The following is a 12,653-nucleotide window of genomic DNA, read 5'->3' as shown; positions in this document are numbered from 1 at the left end:
GTTGCTGGCTCCCAGTTTTATAATTGGTCCAGCACGTCACCAACTTGAAAGAGACAAGGAGATCTGTTCTTCTCCATGGCCAAGTCCTTCCCTGGGAATGAGTGTGTCCTCTGGTGCACAGCTCTCATTCTTGAAAAGTGACCAGCAGTCCTTGGCACTCAGAAAGCCCAACAGTGCCCCGTCCCCGTATTTGTTCCAACTGCCTCTCCAAGTGGCTGAGAGGTCACAATGACAGTGAGTTCAGCTGATGTCCAGTTACTAAAAGCAACATAATAGGCAGGAAGCTTAATTGGCTGTTTCATTAAAGCTTCTTTTCAGTCCCTTGAATTAGCTGGTTTCAAAGGAAACAGGAGATGCTATGTGCACTCTTATCAGCCCCGAAGTCATCAGGGTTGCATGATGAATGATCTGCGTTTATGGAATAGATATGCACGTTAGGTCTCTCTCCATTCAAGGTTAAGCTAGCACAACTTAGCACAAGGTTAAGCTCTGCTGAGCACAAAAATAAGGCTCGGTTCCTGTTTTGGAGAGCTTCTCTTATTGAAGAGCCCGAGAGTTAAACAGCAATTAAAGCAGCATTTAATTATGACCTAAATTGAGTACACAGTATGAATGCTCTAGAACTGAGTGCAGGAAGCTTCTTAGGAAAGTTGAGGTTTAAATAATTTTGACCAGTGGATTTTCGTATCGGACACTTTGGACCCCAATTGTTAGCAACGAGAAAGAGACTTCCAAGTAAATATTTTGCGTGGTTTCAATGACTAAAGTTCCTTTGGAGCCCTTGAACTTAACTTTGTCGTCATATTCCTGTGCTGAGTTTTGCTTTTGATTGGCTTCCAACTGTGATCTTTCTTACCTGTCACTTAGATAAGGAATTACACGGAATGCACCTGTGTCCAAAGCCGGCAAGTGATCACTCCCCCCACCATGGGACAGCACAGTCAGCTGCGCGTGGTTATTGTCAAAACATATCTCAACGAGAATGGCTACGCTGTGTCCGGGAAGTGCAAACGGACCTGCAATACCCTCATCCCGTTCTTGATTTTTCTTTTCATCGTCACCTTCATCACAGCATGTGCCCAGCCATCCGCCATCATAGTGACACTCAGGTGAGAACAGCATGGAACTTCTGGGGGTGATGCATTCAGGATTGCCAGAACACATATCCCAGGGCCAGGGCCTGATGTGGTAAAGCAGAGAGAAAAGGAAATGAGATGTTTGCCTGGCGAGCTTGGGAGTGAGTTTTCTCCTCTCAGAAAGGGAAAGGAGGCTTGGAACATTGCAAACTCCAGAACTTTCTTTATTCAGATGCATTTTATTCCTGTAGTTTAGTGAAATGTCTTTTGGGTGCCTCTGGTTCCCAAAGTCTCTGCCCTCAAAGGTTGTACTTCAGGAGATGAAAGCCGTCATCGTGTTAGCTCCAGGAAGCCTGGCCCCAGAGGAGGTGGGAAGTCATGTTGGTGAAGTTGCTAAATCGTGCATACAGCGAAAAATATCATCTCCAACCTTGTAGATCGCTGATACCTCTGGGGTCAGTGATAGTTTATGCTGGGCCTGCAGTTCAAAATGCCGATTTCATTAATTTTACTATCATATAAAATGTTGGAGTTGAACAAGGATGGGGCCGACCGGAGAATCTAATTTTCAATTGTTTGCGCTGTGCTTTCTTTGAGAAGAGCCAGTTTGTGTTCTGTTACATGAGAATATGGAAGTTAACAGTAGCACATTAAAATCAATGTGTTGGTATTCGCAGTGAAGAGTGCGGTGGGCAAAGGAAGGAAGGAGAGAGTGTGGTGGAGGAAAGCGGGAAGGGGGCTGCGGGCCGCAGGGCCGCAGTGCACAAAGAAGCGAGGAAAGGGAGTCAGTCCTTAGTTTTCCTTTGTGCTCCTACCTGGCTCCTCAGTACCAGGCTATGCTGGGTACCTGGTGGGAAGCACCTGCTGAGACGTCCTTCTCAGCCTGGCCGTTGGGCTGCTTGCCTGCTTATTCTGCATAATCTGCCTTCTCCTCTATGGGATGCTGACATAGATGCTTTCCATCCAATTTGCTCCTTGACAGTAAGACAATAGCCTGGAAAAGGCCTGCTGGTTCATTCACTCAACCCCTCCATCAGCAGATACTTAGGGAGTGGCAGCTATGTGTGTAGCATTGAGCAAATACTATGCGAAAATAAAGAACTTGGGGAAAAGATGACAAGTGCACTGGTCCCTCAGAATTTTACATTATGGTATGTATACCTAGAACCCTATGTATGTGGGATAGGAAGCCTAAGGTTCATCATTCAAAAATATGGATCATTAATAATCGAATTCTTTGAACTTTAGTTCTACAGGCGGTGTTAAATACTCTCATTCTTTGAACTTAGATTCTACAAGAGATGTTAAATCTCCCAGATAAGGGCTGCTCAATTTATAGTGTTCAAATGCGGCAAATCCCCAGTTGGCTTGTAATGCAAAACTTCAGAAAATGAGCTGTTTAACCTTTGCTAATTACAAAATCAATAGACTCCAATCTTCCTGCTGGGTGGGAATTACTTGGAGCATAAGTTTTAGAAAAAAGAAAAAAATGAGGTAGCTAAGAAAGATTCATTTTTTTTTCCTCTCTAACTTTTGTCTTGTTTCCTATATATTTTGACTGGACTTTTTAAAAAACTTTTTTCTCTATACCGTTCCTTGAGAAATTATGGGAGTAACTTTCAGTGTACATACCTGCCATTCTGTAAAGTGCAGGCAAACAAAGAGAAAATGCAGTAGTTAGGATAAAATTATATATATATACATATATATATTTCCTTATATGTATACATATATGTATACATATATATATATATATATATATATATATATATATATATATATATATATATATATATATATGTGTATTTAACAACTGATTTGGGAAGTTGGGAGCCACTCCTGTACCTTCAGCCATGCATGATCTTTTGCCCCTCCCCGGGTATTTACACTGAAACAATTGGAGTAAATCAGAATTTCTTTGGTGTCTTCACTGGGGAGACTTTTAATCACTGGTTTAGCCATCAGCAGTCCTTGCTTAGTTAGCGATGGTTAGGAAATTCTAGGGAATTAAGTATTTTGGCACGGCATCTCTTTCTCCCTGTTTCTGCACCAAGCAGGCTTGATTTGACAGTCGTTTTCTTGAGGCCACAATTTTAAAACATTTCTTTCTTTCCATGCACTTCAGGTCCGTGGAAGATGAGGAGAGACCTTTCGCTCTGGGAATGCAATTTGTTTTATTGCGAACGCTGGGTATGTTCCTCAATTTTCAAGTGTGCCTCTTAGTTCCTCTTTGCAGATGGCAAATTCTCACTGTCCTTTAACAATGACAAGTCATTTGTTACCATGGTAATAGCAAGGATTTTGCAGGTTAGTGGTGAGAGCACAAATTCCTTATTTTCTGATTTGAACTAAAAGCTGACCAGTTCTGTCATTTGAGGAAACACAACAAAACTAACTTTAGGTCAGTTTCTTTTTCACTGTGAACATGAACTTGAGCTAAATTCCCCTGAGAGTTTTGTGCCATAAGAACTACTGAACCAAACAAGTGTGATGGGCTTATTATGATCCTGGAGTTTTTGTCCCTTTATACCTTTTTAACATGAAAGTGATGGGGATTGGTTCTCATTTTCTTTGTGAAAATTTCAATTCCTAACTTCTTTCCAGTAATTTTATTGGATTGCACAGAGTATACCTACCACGTTTTCTGAGGAAAAGAAATAAAAAAATCTGAAAAGAAAAAAGATCCCCAAATTGACATATAGGGACTTCCCTTTACTTATTAACAAGAGACCTCGCTAGTGCTGTGTCCCTATGGGAAGTCACAGAGTTTACTTGGGCATAAAGAATATTGTTTTGATTTTTACAAACACTGCGTCACTTTGTGATGTCTTGATCAATTGTGTGTGAAGTAGTCCATTCTCGGTCAATTTCAATGTATTTTATTTAATTGACTTCCTCATCATCAGGCATATTCTTTTCTGGCAGTGATTTTCTTCAGCTGTTGTTTCCCCCCAGTAATCAGTATCACTGTCTACAGGACAAAAAAAGAAAAGTTTCTTGATTCAAATTTTTTATTTCAATTTGGAAGGGTGAAACCTTTTAAAATGGTATCAGCTGACCCTTTCAAACCTTAGTCCTCTCTGAAATTCTCACTTTGTCATAATGTTATGGTGGATGGTCCAGTCTGAGGTGACTACTTTCCGGTGAACCTCCAAGGCTTCTGATTGCATTGAATGGGTAGCTTGTTTTTTGGTACCAATAGGATTTTACTGAAAGTACCATTTTCCAAAGCATGTTGGTTAAAGGAAACTCTGACATGCTTTGATGTAGGTAAGAAGTATGCCTTATATTTCTAGCTGAAAACTGAAAAATTACTTTCAAAGAAGTCTGTTTGGCAAAGGAATAGTTGAATAGGAAGAGAAAAACATAGCTCTTCCTTTTTGCTTGGCCTATCTCTGATGCCACGAAATTGCATGCTTTGATTTGGATGCAGAGCTTAAAGGTAGGGTAACAGATGGACTTCGCAAAGCGGAGGGAGAACATTTTCGCCATTTACTATTTAATTCAACCTTACGTTTTATTGTATAAAATAAAACGAAATAAAAAAAAAAAGTGCAGTGAGGACAACAAGCCAATTTCCGTTTCTCCAAATTCTAAAAAAAAAAAAAGAGAATTTTAAGTATTTTTAAAATGTTAATTTTTAATTGTAGTGACTCTTACCTCCTTTTAAGTGAATACAACGCATTTTAAAAATGCATAAAAAAAAATGTATCATCCACAACCTCCTGGCCTATTAGCCCCTCTGTCCTCCCTCTCTTCCTCCTTTTTCTCTTCGCTTCCTCCCTTGCTTTTCCGCCGTCCCGTCACTTCCTTCTATAAACTCCTATTGAACATCCATGCACTGTCCTATAGATGATCCGTGCGGGTCATTGGGTTGAAAAGAATAAAAGACACGGCCCCTGCCATCAAGGTGCTTATGGGTGACAGATTTGCAACGTTTAAATACTCTGTGATAGTTGATAAAATGGAGGTATATACAAAAATGCACTGGGAATGTAGTGGCACCTGAGTGAGTCAGGAATTTAAAGGAGGAGTAGGTATTTGCAAGGTGGAGAAGAAGGGGATGAGGGCACGTGTTGGCAAAGGGAGTGACATGTAATGAAGGAAGTCCACTTGGGTAGACTTTATTATGGGGAAAAAGAAATGTCTGTATCATAGCCCCCGAATGAAGCTACTACGCATCACAGATGTTTCCTAAGCTTCAAAGGTGAATTTTATGCCCTAATTATTTTCATCCCCCAAGTGCCTTTATAAAGATGCTATTTGACATGTTTCTGACTCAGAGTGGAAAATGCTTTCCTTTTAAGTTTAAAAGGATTCCCTAATTGCATTTTTTTTAGCAATAGACATTTTTATGATCTTAAAAATCAATAACACATCCTGAAGATTTAAAGTATTTACGATGTAGCTTATACTAAATATAAGACATGACATGTATTTTTTAAAAAAAATCAAGTAACACAAGGAAGCCAGCCATTCTCCTCCACTGGTTTCAGAGCACACAAAGCACCTTCTTAATTTCCAAATCTGTTGTCTCTTATATGATGTGCTAAATACTCTTCTTGTTTTCTTTTTCTTCTCCTCTACACCTCTAGCATACATTCCTACTCCAATTTACTTCGGAGCCGTTATTGACACCACCTGCATGCTCTGGCAACAAGAATGTGGAGTACAAGGCTCTTGCTGGGAGTACAACGTGACGTCATTTCGTTTTGTCTATTTTGGTTTGGCGGCTGGCCTCAAATTTGTGGGCTTTATTTTTATTTTTCTGGCCTGGTACTCCATTAAGTACAAGGAGGACACCCTGCAAAGGCAGAGGTGGAGAGAATTCCCTCTGGGCACTGTGAGTGAGATGGTGGGCCCATCCGATGGCGCCATTGAGTCCGCGCGGACTAGATCTTGCCCAGTTTTCAGCACCCAGGGAGAATTCCACGAAGAGACTGGCTTGCAAAAAGGGATCCAATACACAGCACAGACCTATCCGGGGCCCTTCCCAGAAGCAATAAGTTCCTCCCCAGACCCGGGGTTGGAAGAAAGCCCTGCTGCCATGTAGCCTCCCTCCCAAAGCTTGAAAATGGAAGACGTTCGTTTTGTTGGCTGAGTTGAATATGGCGACTTGAGAAACACCCGTGCCTTCTTTTCTTTCTTTTTTTAACCTCTAAAGACACAATCCTCAAACCAACAAAACTCAGTATACACAGCCACTAGGAATTGAGGGCTGGATACCTCAACAAGACTGAGAGCCTTTACCCCCACCCCTTCTCTCCAAGAAGGAGGAGTTTAGATAGATTTGTTACCATTTCTGCTATGTTAGTTTAATGCTCATGCTCCAATAAGGCCGAGGTACATGGTTAAAACAAGATCACGCAAGTGTAATGGTGGTGCACGTGATTAGCATACACTCCAAAGGTGGGCTGACCAGGACTTTGCATTAACAAATCCAAGTTTTTAGATCTGAACACCTACTGTGAGTTCTGCTACAAAGCACAAATGAATTCGCTTCAACTATGCAATCTGATCGGAAAAATGGAAGTGCAGCATGTTACTTCTGCTTTCAGAGACTAAAGCAGATGCGTTTTTGAAAAGAGGAAGCTAAACTTTCCCTGAAGTACTGTTAACAGCATCTTAAGCCATAGCCGAGTTACAAATCAGGTAGAATTTTTCAAATGCTTCAAAGGAGCCCAATGCATAGCTCGATAAAAGGAACAGCTACTTCCTTTCATGAGACGAGTTGTCCTTTAGTCTGTCTGCCCCGTCGTAAGGTAGTGAAAGAGGCTGCTAAACCATGAACCTGATAGCTTGACTATAAACGCCAGTATTCCTTCACAGGGGGTTTGAAAACTAGTGTGCTAAACTCTATGGCTAAAAACTGTCATTTGAGACGCATAATAAGGAAAGAAACTCATGGCTTTCTCATCCAAGAAAATGCTGCAGAGATTTTTTTTGTTTTTCTCTTTAGGGCCTGCATCAGGGTAGTTAGGAATTGTAAACTTGTTACTCAACATAGTTGGAAAAAGGAATTCCAGAGCAATAAGATGGAGTCCCACCCAATCATTTTAGTTATATGCCTGGAAACACTAGCAAATCTGTATTGTTCTCTTTCCTATGTATGGAAAATTGCTATGGTTGCTACTGAAATTGAGTCGGTAAGCCAGGAAAGTCATATCTGCAATATGAACATCACCCTACACACAGGAAGAGGGAGATCTGTGAGCTGGACCTAGAACGTGACCCTAAGTAATGTTTGAAAACAATTTAAAATAAACTGGTCTGATGTTCTGAACCCTACACTATCAGGGTTAGAATCATTTTACACCCCCCTTTGATTCCTTTCTACTGTGACTTTCTGGAAGTGAGCTGAGAGAGGAATTTTCTGTTCCTTTGGCTTCATTATCCACAGTCCTTTCCAGTACCTCCCCGCACGTCACACCGACCTAGCTGCCACACAGAATGCTTTCAACCTGGTTCTTAAAGCAGATGTCTCTTAACAGTGCTATGGACTGATGGCAAGTGAACTCAGGGGATCTGGCTACTCGAAAAAAGAATCATGACAACTCAGATTTCGGAGGGACTGTCAGGTCCAAATACCAACATCACTGTTTCTGCCAAGGATCCTGTGCTTAATGTTGGGCTAATTTGGGAAACGGTTTTCTTGGCTGGTTTATAGTCTTGCACAGAAGGAATGTGATTGACAGAACCATCCCATGATTCGGGCTTTTTGCCCTCCACCCTTGGCTGCCCTGGTGGGGTTGTATGAATATTTCTGGGTACAAGGTTGTTTTCCTCTCTAGCTAGGAATGGCATCAGTCAAATGATTCTCTTGGTTGCGTGTAGTTTGTGGAGAGGGTTATTACTAGTCAACTGAATCATGTCTCCAAGGGGTGGAGCTGGTGGTCTCAGTGACAAAGGCTTCCCTTTGTTTGGCCAAGTCATAAAACCATTGTTACCTGTAATTACACTGGTGTCCATCAAACTTTGGTCAGCAAAGAATATGGCTGAATACTGTCTACCCTTGGCGCCTCTACCCTATACCCTCTGTGGGAAATCTTTGATCCTTTAGAAGAGAAAGTTTCCTTTTGTGCTGGAGCTAAAGATAGGTAGCTCGGGGAGAGGTGGTGTTTTCTCAGTTTCCCTCTGATCATTAAGAAACTGCATTGAGATAATGTTTATTTATTTATTTATTTTTGGTAGCTAAGATCGTGTGTTCCAACACTCTTACAATCTCTCTCTTCTTGGTAGTACATTTTGAAAAAGGAGCCGCTCTCAGAACTCAGGATAGGAAATGATGGACTCAGCAGGCACCACTTCCTACCTTGAACAGTCATCCTGTTCAGCAATCATTGACTGGGCACCAGTTCTTTCTCAGGCAGCATTTTACCCATTGCCATCTGCCAGTCTATGAAATCCTTTGGGTTAATTAGGCCAGAATTCAAAGAAATTGGCATGAGTTGTACACCACAATGTTAGTATTGTACTTCCTCAAGTATCTGATGCTTTTAAATAGCAGGTGTCTCATTAATGTGTTGTTGACGTGTGTAGAATAAGCAGTAAAAATCATGGGGGACTGAAGTTTTGGAATATGTACCAAGTAAGGGTTGTCTCCAAAATGCTTTGGGTTCTGGTAGCATCATTGAAATATTATGTAGCCAACTGAAGTGACGATTTTATAGGTGACACCTTTTAATTGTATATATATATATGAGGTTCTTATGTGCTTGTTAATAACAATAAATTGGTTATGTGACTTTATACTCGCAGCTCCTATTATAAGTTTACCACTCTTCATGAGCTCAGGCTTATAATTACTTGTCTTGGAAAAAGGTCATCTTGTTCCTTTGTAAACTCTGTAGATTAATATATTATTTTACTTTAATATGCAACTATAATATCCTTGAGTCTAGCCTATTAATTTAGAAAGTCCTAGGGGGTGGGGTGGGGGTTGGAGCACATTCTTTGGTTATCTTTATTACTATGAAATCCTGATCCTTTGCAGGTGGCTTTAATTCTTGAAAACAGTCAAAAGTTATTCAGATCAGGGGGCGGGGGGGGGGGAAGAAAAGAGGAACAGACAAGAAACAAATTAGTGTTGGTTGAGTATTGACTATTTGCAGAGCGTTTTGTCAAACATTTAATGTACATCATTCATTTTCAGCCTTCTAATAACTTTGCAAGGTAATTATTTTTATTGTTTTTTTCTTTGTTTTGATTTAAAAAAACAACAGCTTGTAAAAACAGAGGCTCAGACAGGTAAGGTGACTTGTTTAGGACCGTAGAGTGGCCAGGTCAGGGCTCAGACACAGTTTTCTCTCTGTCACTCACTTCCTGTGCTACATATGCAGATAATAGTTTTGATTAATAAAGGTAAGATGTGATTAAGATGGTGAGGTGAATCATTTCATTTTTGATGTGCTATTGTTTCTGAAGCGTAGAGAAGTTATTTGTGTAAAAATTGAGGAAAATCTGTAGGAAACATTACAATTTAATGTTTAGATTTGCAAGGTAAATTTACATTTATTTAGCCAAGTGTAATGTTCACAATTTTTTGTCATAATATACCTCAACTATTTATTTGTAGTTCATATTTAATATAGAACAAATCCAACTTTGGTGTTAACATATGAGTCTTAGTAGAGTTTCTGAAGTAAAACATGAGGAAAGGTGGTTCAGATTTATGGAATCTGAGCTTTGGAGATTTCAGGTGTATGCTTTTTTCCCTCCTCCTCTTTCAGAATGTTAACATTTCCATTCGTTTGTTTGGTGAAAATCGGTTTTAAGTGTCCTATTAAAAGTTTTAAATGAACACATACAAAGTGCTACATGTTAAGTGAACATAAACAAAGTGTTATATATTATATACTAAATCACCGATCCGATTGTGACCTTTAGTAGCTATAGTAATAATCGGGAGCATACCATTGGAAATGTCAGTTATCAGAGAAGGGCATTACCTACAGGCGGTAATCGCAGTCCTACATTTTCACCACCCACCCAGAAAATTCTTCCTCAGTCGGCAATTGCAGCTCGCATTCTTTGGTGGGCATGGAGCCAGAGCGTTCTTTTTGGAGCCTGTTATGTATGAACTCTAGAAGCACCAAGGAGAAGCTTCATAGTTTGAATGGACCTGAAGCATTTGTGGAAATTCTCTCGTATGCCTAGGAGCAGTAGAACCCAAGCCTAGGATGGTAGCCAGTCCTACCTTGTGATTTTGTGTGTGCGTAAAACATCCTAAATGGCACAGACACGCGAATATAACTCTTGATATATATAGGTGTATACTGCATATTCTTAGTAGCAGGTAGACACCACAATACTGTATAATCCCTGAATCGCCTAGACTGCAGGTCTGCCGATTCTGTTATGCAGACCAATAGGTAGCCTTTACTTGTGTTTGCATGTTCTCTTTCCTGGCACGACAGAGTGCCATGACTGGCAGGCGAAGTTACTGGCTCGGTGTACTTTATCTTTTCCGTCTTCTTTCCTCACCTTCCAGGATGCTGCTAGCTGTATCTGTCCCGGACTTTTTGCTACATTGGAATCAGATTGAAGAGTTTATTTTAAGCATTTCATTTTTACTCAGCCCTAAGAAGGGTTGTATATGATGAAAACCCTCCCTGGGTATTCGCTTTTGCAACATTAAAAAAAAATGCCTTGGTGCTAGAAGTATTTGATGACGCATGCTTACCACAAAAATGCCCCACTGAATTCACAGTATTTCACTGGTAAAGGACTGCATGTGCTTTGCTTTTGGAAATCTGGAGAACTTCCCAGAAAACAAGCAGTCATTGCTCCTCATTACTACAGTTAATCCATGAACTTGACGCTGCAGAAATGAAGAGTGTAAGGGGAAATACTTTTTTCTATGGAAAACTCAGTGCTTTTGATATTTATTTTAGCAAGAATACTCACATGCTAAAAATAACTTCATAGAGGGGAAAAATATTTCGGATAATTGTTTCTTATTTCTTCTTCAAAAATGTACACCCATGTAAAATGTTTTTAATATTAGGGTTTTGAAGATGTTGCCTTTTTCTGGTATTCTACTATTACATTTAAAATCGAAGGAGAAGATATTATTAAAAACTGAAGTAATCGTAGGGACATAATAAACCAAAGGGGTGAACAAAAAAAGTTGGAAGTTTGTATCTGGAAAAGAAAATGAAGAATAATTGGTAAGACTTCATAATGGGCATTTTTCTTAAAATACATACCTCTGCCCAAAACCCCAAATGTTAGTTTAAAAGCACGAAACAGAGAGGTCAGCCTCTAAGTCTTTAAAGGAAATATAATATTGTGTTAAACAAACTGGCATTAGAATCCTAGTGGAGTGCGTGTTCCGTGTGTGTGTGTGTGTGTGTGTGTGTGTGTTTGTGTGTATAGAGGTACACTCGTCATGAAAGGCTGTTTTGAGTTGTTGCATAAAGGAGTTTGATTTTGTGATTCTTAAAGTGAATATTTATTTGGTGACCTATTAGGGTAATTTAAAAGATGTATAATTTCCTTGTGTTTCATGAAATCTGTTGTCAGTGGACTAATAAACCTTGGTTTACAACATCTTGAATACTTGATCATTGAAAATTAAGCAAAAAAAGTGAAAAATAAGAATAAAGTGTGTTGGATTGAAATTAGTCTGTCTCTTAGGATTTTTGTTGTTTGAAGAGATGGAGCAATGATGCCAGTGTGACTGGCTCCCCACCCCAACCCCCACCACACAACGAAGACACGGGTTTGATTGGATTAAATTGCCCACCACTACTCTGAAAAATGGTAGTAACTCCTATGTAACTCACAACTCTGCCTTAAAGACTAATATCTTACTGTGTGTCTCTGAAAATAAGACCTAGTTGGACAACCAGCTCTAATGCGTCTTTTGGAGCAAAAATTAATATAAGACCCAGTATTATATTATATTACATTACATTATATTATATTAAAGACCCAGTCTTATATTATAGTAAAATAAGACCAGGTCTTATATTAATTTTTGCTCCAAAAAACCCATTAGAGCTGATTGTCCAGCAAGGTCTTATTTTCGGGGAAACACAGTATGTGTAAACTATTAGGACTATAGTTTTAAGAGCCTGTGGTAGCACATTTTCCATTGAACCCCCAAAGAAAGTAATTTTAAGTAGTCCACTTGTCTACTTCAGTTCAAAACAGACTTTGAACCTGCAGAACTATGTGCCCTGAATATGGTTTGTGTTGGTCAGGAGAGGCCGAGGAATACTTAACCTGTTAACCCCCAAATCTCACAGGTCTCACAGCACAAAAGTTTATTTTGCATTTCCATTAGATGTCTATATGGGTTTGTTCCATTTAGTTCCTCGGGGACTCAGCCTGACAGAGGTTCTACCATCTTGAAGCTGCACCATCTGGCACTTTCAGGATTGGTTTTGGTTGCTAAGCAAAAAAAGGAAAGGAAGAGTCCAGAGAAAGGCAAAGGGCCTTTTCTTTTTCTCAGCCTGCAAATGGCACATGTCACATTACACTGGTCTAAACTAGTTACATGTCGCTGCCTAACCTCTTGGATCCTGGAAGTGTAAGGGAGCAAATGGTGAGCATTTGGTAGGTATTGTTATT

At 39.9% G+C, this 12,653-nt stretch overlaps 1 protein-coding gene across 2 annotated transcripts in view; it reads left to right on the top strand.

Annotated features, from left to right (window-relative positions):
* The window catches only part of SLCO5A1 (solute carrier organic anion transporter family member 5A1), a 111,563-nt gene extending 99,868 nt beyond the window's left edge, over positions 1–11,695 (top strand). The window contains exons 8-12 of one of the 2 annotated variants that reach the window (XR_013994767.1): positions 868–1,109; positions 3,202–3,266; positions 5,672–6,728; positions 8,316–8,442; positions 10,567–11,695. Coding sequence is in view for 1 of the 2 variants with exons in the window: in XM_081070642.1 (XP_080926768.1) it covers positions 868–1,109; positions 3,202–3,266; positions 5,672–6,129 (765 nt within the window). In the remaining variant the exon portion in view is untranslated. Of the gene's footprint in view, positions 1–867; positions 1,110–3,201; positions 3,267–5,671; positions 7,389–8,315; positions 8,443–10,566 lie in introns of those variants that run through there. The other variant, XM_081070642.1, reaches the window with a different exon arrangement.
* The last annotated feature ends 958 nt before the right edge of the window (positions 11,696–12,653 follow it).

This window comes from Rhinolophus hipposideros (genome assembly GCF_964194185.1).
Source record: "Rhinolophus hipposideros genome assembly, chromosome: 13".
Classification (NCBI taxonomy): domain Eukaryota; kingdom Metazoa; phylum Chordata; class Mammalia; order Chiroptera; family Rhinolophidae; genus Rhinolophus; species Rhinolophus hipposideros.
The sequence above is the reverse complement of the archived record's forward strand: the minus strand, read 5'-3'. Positions and strand labels throughout refer to the sequence as shown.